Genomic DNA, 8,133 nt, shown 5'->3' with positions numbered 1-8,133 from the left:
CCGGGTAACAGGAAAGCGGTTTATTGTCTCTTTTGGGGGAGGGGTGGGGATACAGGCCAGCCTCCACGTGGCCCCAGGCCGTTGCGGGGAGGGTGCCCTTCATCCGTGGTGAGGGGGGTGTTGGGAGGCAGCGCCAGCCCCTGCCTCAGGGCATCTGAAAAAGGCCACAGCAGTGTTCTGGGAAGGTGCAGGGGCTGTGGCGGCCGTGAGCTGGGCCACGTCACTGTAATGGTGGAAGTCAGCTCCGTGGAAAAGGTACAGCCCCGTGGCAGTACACAGAGCACCGTCCACGTGGTCATGGGGGATGTGCAGCGCTGGTCCCGGGCGACGAGGGCTCTGCTTCAGGTCCACACGCCTCATGAGATCTCCTGTGGGGATGTGGGGGGAGGGGGTCACGTCAGGGCCACGGAGCTTGCCCAGCCCTCTGCGCCACTGGAGCACAGGAGGCCGTGTGGGGCTCACGTGAGAAGAGCGCGAGCGAGGTGCAACGGTGGGCCCCCACCCCACCCCACCCCCGGCACTGCTCCCCTCCCCAGAGGCTCCCTCCCTCCCTCCCCCCCTCTCTCTCCCACACACGCGCACACATACTCACACACCTACTTTCCTACATCTGAAAATACATTCAGCAGTGCTAGTTCCCAGACAGAGAGCTTCACTCGAACCAGGGCTTAGCCCCAGAACTTATTTCCAACACCAGGGCTTGCTTGGAGCATGCCTGGGCCACCTTTCCCACAGCAACGCCATCCCTCAGGGGGTGGGTGGGAGGTGGAACGGGCTGCCCAAGGCAGGAGGACCCCCCTGGCCGGGTGTGGCCCCTACGCACACAACCCATTTTAGGGAAGAAGCAACGCCCCCCCTCCCCTGCTCTCCCCCCCAGTCCCTCCAGCACCTTGGATGATGTAGGCCTCTTGGGAACGAGGGCAGGTGAAGGCAGCATCAGCACCCGCCACCCCCAGCTCCTCCTCCAGGGCCCGGGGGTAGCCCTCCACACGACTGTAGCCCTGGCCGGCTCGGTAGATGGTGACTTGGGGGCCCTGTGGGCCAAGAACAGAAGGGGCAGGTTAGGAACGCAGGCAGCGGCCTTCCCCTGAGCCCAGCCGCTGGGCCCTGGTCCTGCTTGAAACTCCTGTGCCTTCTCCGGGGAGGACAATGGGGTCCCCTGCCCAAGGACAGGGCCGTAGCAAAAGCCTTTGGCTGCCTCGGAACTGGGGCAGCTCAGCAAGGGGGGTCTCTCTCCTTACTGGGGGGCTGGGAAGGGAAGGGCCAGGGGCTGAGGCATCCTACGGCATTGCCCAGGAGAACCGTGGGGCACCACGCAGCCCTCAAGACCACCGTCCACCCCACACGTTTGCTGCTCCTGCAGGGTGTCAGACGGAGCCCCACTCCCACCTGCCCCACCTGGGACCTTCTGAGAACAGCCCCCCCCCCCCCGCCGCTTGACAAGAGGAAGATCTCCCCCCCCCCCCCCGCAGGAGCCTGGCCTCCGCCCCAGAACAGTGTGGCTCTTCTAGCAGCCCAGCCTGGTGGCACACAGCCTCCCCCCCGCCACCCCCCTCCCCCCCCCTCCAGTGGGATGTGCTGGGGAGCCTCCTTCAGCCGCCTCCTTCCAGCCCTCTCGGAGAAGTTTCTCTGCCTAGAACCACTAGCAGGATCTCACCTAGAGGAGCCCCCCTTCCCCCCCCCCGTGCACCTGCCTCCCCTCGCCAGCCCCGTACCTGGATCAAGTAGAGCTTGTCCTCCCAGCTGAAAGCAGCATTCGGCTCCCCCTCCAGGTCCTTCCAGGTGTGCTTGAGAGGCCAGGAATGCCACCCGTCCCGCACAGAGTCCACGCGGAAGTATTGGCCCACTGGAGCGAAGAAGAGGAGGAGGAAGTAGAGGCGGTAGCTGTGGCGCACGCAGACCCACACACGGGATCCAGCTATGGGGCAGCTGCTACATCTCCCACCCCCCTGCCTTCTGGGCCCCTGCTGCACAAGTGCTGCTTGAATTCTCATTCCGAGGGACCCGGCCCCGTGCGCGGCCACTCACCACCCACGCACCTGATGAGAAAGGGAGGCATGTCCCCCGACACACCTCACCCGTCTATCGTAGGCTGGGGGCACCGGGTGCCAGACGAAGAACATGGCTGCCTCCCACCGCCCCCCCCCCACAATGCCCCCAACCCCCAGACAAGCGGGCTGCACACAGTTACCACGGAAGGCGTAGACTCTCCCGGCGTCATCCGAGGAGAAGGCGTGGAAAGGACGTCCACTGCAGCGGTCCATGAGAGCCCTGAGGGTGGCATTGCTCCGCGTCTCGTGCCCGTGGCCTGCCAGGATTCATGGAGGGGGGGCCACTCAAGACGGGAAACACTTCCAGAGTCCTCCCAAGCTCCCAGGGAAGAGCCGAGAAGCCCCTCCTGCCCCACGTCCTCCGCAGCAGTGCCACGGCCACGAGGGGGCCCTGCCTGGCCCTGGCCCATTTCCCCCAGGCCCTGGCTCTCTGCCGCAGACAGACGCTCTTGGAGGGTCCCGGGATCTTAGAAGTCTTAAAACAGGGAACTCAGAGCCTCGGTCTGGGACTAAGCGCCTCCCTGCCCTGAACACCCACAATGCGGGGGACTCACCTCTTCCAGGGCAGCGCATGAAATAGTCCCTGGCGTCCCGGGGGTAGCTGGGGGGCACCTCACCCGTGACAGGGTTGAAGCGCAAGAAGCGGATGCCCTGGAAGCAGTAGTAGCGCTCCAGCCACCGCACGGCTGCGGAGCAGTGGGAGACGGCAGGCCAGGAGCGCTGCTTCACCAGCCCAGATTCCAGGTCGTAGGAGAAGACTGTGGCCCCTGCAAGAGAACGCATGGAGAAAGGGTGGGTGTCAGGGGCTGCTGCTTCCTTGTCCCCTGCCCCCCCCCCCCGGAGGGAGGTTGCACAGGTGAGAGAGGCCCAGACACTGGGGAGGAGGCTGGTCGGCTGAGCTGAGCTGAGCTGTACCTCTCTGGGGGTGGGAGGGGGCAGCCTAGAGGAGAAGGGGCCTCTGGTGAGACCTATGACGCCTGCAGGAAAAGTCCTAGAGGAGAGGACGTCGTGGGGAGCACTAACACCCAGGCTGGTGGCTCAGAGCCGGGCCGGTTCTAGCAGGCCTCGGTCCCCAGAAGAGCTCCCACGGCCTGCCTACATGGCAGGCTTAAACTAGCCTCCCTGCAGCTCCCACCCCTGGGGGCAACTGTCCGGGCAGAGGAGGTGGCCAGCAGCCTCTTCACAGCATCTCAGCACCTTCTCTCCCCACCAAAGTACAACCCCCAAGTTGGCTTTGGGGAAGCCATGACCGTTCTGCCCATAAGGCTTTGTAAGGGACGGGCTGTGGGGCACCGACTTTGCAGTCAGAAGACCCCAGGTTCAATTGCTGGCACCATCTCCAGGTGGGACTGGGCGGGGGTGGGTGGGTCGCCTGCTCCAAACCTTGGGCAGCTGCTGCAGCCAGTCAGCATCGAAAAAACTGGGCCGGCCAGACAAGTGCTTGGACCTGGTTTACATGAAACACCAATTCATGGGTTCTCCGACCCAGAGTTTTAACCCATAGTATGTTGTTTGCTCAAAACTCTGGGTTGTTCGTCCCTCAACAACCCAGGGGTCTGGGTTCAAACTATTATTATTATTATTATTATTATTATTATTATTATTATTATTATTTATTTATTTATTTATTTATATAGCACCATCAATGTACATGGTGCTGTACAGAGTAAAACAGTAAATAGCAAGGCCCTGCCGCATAGGCTTACAATCTAATAAAATCATAGTAAAACAATAAGGAGGGGAAGAGAATGCAAACAGGCACAGGGTAGGGTAAGCAGGCACAGGGTAGGGTAAAACTAACAGTATAAAGTCCGCACAACATCAAGTTTTAAAAGCTTTAGGAAAAAGAAAAGTTTTTAGTTGAGCTTTAAAAGCTGCGATTGAACTTGTAGTTCTCAAGTGTTCTGGAAGAGCGTTCCAGGCGTAAGGGGCAGCAGAAGAAAATGGACGAAGCCAAGCAAGGGAAGTAGAGGCCCTCGGGCAGGCGAGAAACATGGCATCAGAGGAGCGAAGAGCACGAGCGGGGCAATAGTGTGAGATGAGAGAGGAGAGATAGGAAGGAGCTAGACCGTGAAAAGCTTTGAAGGTTAACAGGAGAAGTTTATATTGGATTCTGAAGTGAATTGGAAGCCAATGAAGAGATTTCAGAAGCGGAGTAACATGGTCGGAGCGGCGAGCCAGGAAGATGATCTTAGCGGCAGAGTGGTGAACAGAAACCAATGGACTGATGTGAGAAGAAGGAAGGCCAGAGAGAAGAAGGTTGCAGTAGTCCAACTGTGAAATAACCAGCGCATGAACAAGCGTCTTGGCAGAAGAGACAGACAAAAATGATCGAATCCTGGCAATATTATACAGGAAAAATCGACAAGATTTAGCTACTGCCTCAATATGAGGAATAAAGGAGAGCGAGGAGTCAAATATAAAGCCAAGGCTACGAGCTTCCTTGACCGGAGTAAGCGTAACATCATTGACAGTAAGAGAGAATGAGAGATGAGGAGAAGGTTTAGGAGGAAAAACAAGCAACTTTGCATCAAACTTTGCATCAAACAACCCAGAAACTCAAACTGGAAGGCGGTGCAAAGCGGAAGCAGTGAGCAGGGTGGGCAGCATGCTCGCTCGCTCGCTCCCACACCACCCTGACCACCCATGGTTGAAACAACTCATGGCTTGCCTTTGTGTGCGAACCAGGCCTGGATGAGGCAGCTTCTGGTGTTACTGCCCAAATGGCAGCTCAGCTGTGAGAGCAGCTTCCTGGGGGCTGCGGCATCCCCTCCCTCCATGGAGGCTCCCAAGAGAAGGCCCGGGGGGGGGGGGCTTCTGACCAAGGGCCACATGATCCAGGCAACAGAGCATCTCCCCCCCCCCCCAGGAAAGGTGATAGGGTTGGTGTCTTCGTAGAAAAGGCGAGGAAGGGGAGACCCGATAGAGGGCGACAAAATCGTGCCTGGTGTGGACAAGGTGGAGAGTGAGACATTTTTCTCCAGCTCCTGTAATACTGGAACCCAGTGGGGTCATGATCCCATGAAGCTGATGGGCGGCAGATCCTGGACAGAGCAAAGGAAGGACTTCATCAAACAGCGCAGAGTTCAGCTACGGAATTTGGGCTCCAGTCATTGTTGTGGCGGCCACCAATTTGGACGGCTTTAAAAGGTCAGACCCACTCCTGAAAGACGCTTTGTGGTCACAGTGGCTGTAGGGGATCTCCAGTATCGGAAGCGGCCTCGTGCTTCTGAACTCCAGTGGCCGGGGGTCGGGGGGGAGGCAGGAGCGGGAGGCGGCTGCCGCTGCTGTGCTCCTGGGCTGCGTGTGGGCCTCCCCCCGGGGGCACCTGGCTGGCCATTGTGGGGGGCAGAACGCTGGGCTAGAGGGCGGCAGGGGGGCCTTGAGCCCAGCTTCAGGGCTCCTCTGTCGTCGTCATGGCCAAGCCAGCTGGACAGGCCTCCTCTGCAGGCTGGGGCAGGCCCCTACACACACACCCCCAGAGCGGCTCCATACAACTCCCACCTGCTCCTCCACCTGCGCCGTTCCTCCTTGCTCAGGGAAGGATGAGCTGCTGCTGCTGCTGCTAATGCAGGCGTGGAAAGCGCTGCCCTCGGCCCCAGCCCCCACAGGCCCCCAGCGCTACAGGGCGGGGTGCCAGAGAAGAGTGCCCTTCCACCTGCAGCCGCCCATGCCCCCTAACTGGCACAGACACAGCCTTCTTACCCTTGAAGAAGAGGACGGTCTCCGCCGGGCATTCCTTGGGGTGGCACTCCACCGCAGCATCCAGGTCTCCGGGCACCCCTTTGAACTCTTCCCCAATCAGCCGGGGGTAGCCAGGCCTCAACTGGCCTTGGGCGTAGGCCCAGACCCGCTTGCCCTGCAAGGGAGGCAGCGGCGGCAGCACCTTATTCACCGCAGGGCCCCAGTGGCTGCCCCACGGCCCGCCCACCCCAGACACGGGCCCCCGAGGGGGGCACCTTTGCCAGGGAGAAAGCACTGGGCACCGTGTCCTCCCCCTGCCACAGTTCCACCCTGGGTGGGGCAGCCCCTCCCTTCCAGGACCCCAGAGCACATTCCCACCTTGGCGGAGAGAAGGGCGGCAGGCAGCTGCCGCTCAGCAGACCCCCCGCCCCCAGGTCCTCTTCCTTTCCTGCCCCAAGAAAGGGGGCAGAGGGGAACATCACCACACCTGGAAGAGGTAGACACTGTCATGAACCGCAGGGAGGGCCAGGCGGTGAATCCGCAGCGCAGCGTCCACAGGGCCTTGGATCTCCGGCCAGGAAGCGTTGATGGGCACAGCTGGGCCAGTGAAGCCCTTCCAGACAAGGTCCCCTGGAAGAAGGGGGATGGGTGGTGGGGTGACCAAGGGGACCGGTGGGGATTCCAGCCCCCACCGCCTTCAGAGCAACCCCCCCCCTTTGCCCCCAAGCGCAGCCTCTGAACAAGCCCACAGAGGCACCACGTTTGCTCTCCCCCCATGGCGAGGGAGGAGCAAGGCTGAAGAGTGGGCAGCCCCGGGAAGGGGTGGCCCAGCATCAGCCACCCCCCAGCACCACCAGCACCACACCCACACACGCACCGGCTACCTTCGAAGAAGAGCATGGTGCCCGTCTCATCCAGGGTGACGGCGTCAAAGCCTGCCTCATCTGCACAGCGGCGCACGAGCTCTGGGAGAAAACAGGAGGTCAGGAAGGCAGCAGACCCCTCTCCCCCTCCCCCTGCACTCATAGCTTCCCTCACAGAGACATGGGCCCAATCCCTGCCTCCCTCCCGCCTCCCCCTGGAACCCGTGAGGTGCTCGGCCCAGGAAGCGCAAGGCCTCCTCCGCAGCGGGGGAGCATGAGCAGGAATGCCCGGCTTGTGGGCGCAGCTGTCTGGGCCTCTTTGCCTTGCCAGCTCCATGGCAAGTCCCATCGCCCAGGGGCTGGAAGGGAGGGAGGGAGGAAGGAGGGGGCCCAGAACTCAGCTGGAGGGGGATGTGCAGGACGCTGGGAGGCGGCCTGGGACACCCACCTGTGTCGTTGAGTGGGGGCTGAGAGCCCAGATGGTGCCAGCTGCTGCCACCGGTGCTGTTGCGTGTCCCACCGCCATGGCTCCTGCCAGAGGAAGAGCCCAGTGAGTGCTCTGCCTTCAGCTCCTCTCCAGCTCGGCCGCCCGCCTCAGCCCCTGCCTCGATCACCAACGCCCCCGGGGGGCATGGAAACCCAGAGGTGCAGCCCACCGCACCCAAAGGCAGCGCCACGGCCACTCCCGGATCAGCCCACGCAAGGCAGGCCACCAGAGAACAGGTGCTGGCCGTGCAAAGCTTCCAGGTGACTCACAGAAGGGATCCGTGCCACACCGCACTCGCGGCGCAGGTCTGCCGAGCTCAGGGCTCTCACCTGCTGCTGCTGCTGCTGCTGCCACCCACCCCCACCCCACCCCACCCCACCCCCACCCCAGCACACGCAGCCATCGGCAGCCAGCTCTTCCCAGCCTTGCCTCCCTCCCCACCTGGGAGGGGCTGAGGAAAACCCTTTCTCTCCCCCCCCCCGGGAAGTCAGAGGCCAAGCCCCCCACCCCACCCCACCCCACCCGGTCCCCAGCAGTGTCTCTCCAGCCCCGCCCATGGGGCACTCACAAGGGGTGAGCGAGGGCAGGCGCCAGGGCCCAGCTGAGGCACAGAACTCCCCAAACGCCACTCATGATGCTCCCAGAGAGGCCAGCTGCCAGCACAGCCCCGAAGCCCAGGTTCTTATAGACAGAGTGCCGGAGGCATTGCCCAATGCAGCCGGACAGGGCAGGTCTGGGCAGGGCACTTGCACAATCGAGCCTGGCCCGTTAACTCTTCACGGTGAGGCTCAGGAGGCCGCTGCACCCTCTCGGGGACTGGCACAGGGGTGGGGAGGGGAGGCTCATGGCGCAAGGCACCCTGGGCTGGGTCCCACAGACGTCTGGCCTCTTCCACGCGTGAAGTGAGGGATGTGGGATAAGCACAACCACTGGGGGGGGGTGCTCCTTCTCGGCCATGGCTGCCCCTGCTGGGACTTGGGAGTGGACTTGTGCCCATTCCAGCCAGATGAGCGGGGCGGAGGGGGAAGGCGTATTTGAAAGTAGAAAC

The 8,133-nt window shown here is 62.0% G+C and overlaps 1 protein-coding gene across 1 annotated transcript; it reads right to left on the bottom strand.

Moving 5' to 3' along the window:
- On the bottom strand, nt 1-7,758 carry HPX (hemopexin). Its single transcript, XM_063127329.1, has 10 exons — nt 7,654-7,758; nt 7,047-7,129; nt 6,620-6,700; nt 6,223-6,365; nt 5,757-5,910; nt 2,606-2,818; nt 2,192-2,308; nt 1,716-1,846; nt 890-1,034; nt 1-368 (listed from the first exon to the last, which is right to left on the bottom strand). Exons 1-10 carry the CDS (start codon nt 7,716-7,718, stop codon nt 100-102), a joined length of 1,401 nt encoding a protein of 466 aa, XP_062983399.1. The 5' UTR covers nt 7,719-7,758; the 3' UTR covers nt 1-99.
- Nucleotides 7,759-8,133: the final 375 nt, after the last annotated feature.

The sequence above is a fragment of the Elgaria multicarinata genome, chromosome 5 (genome assembly GCF_023053635.1).
Source record: "Elgaria multicarinata webbii isolate HBS135686 ecotype San Diego chromosome 5, rElgMul1.1.pri, whole genome shotgun sequence".
NCBI lineage: Eukaryota > Metazoa > Chordata > Lepidosauria > Squamata > Anguidae > Elgaria > Elgaria multicarinata.
Note: the sequence above shows the minus strand (reverse complement) of the source record. Positions and strands in the feature narration are given on the sequence as shown.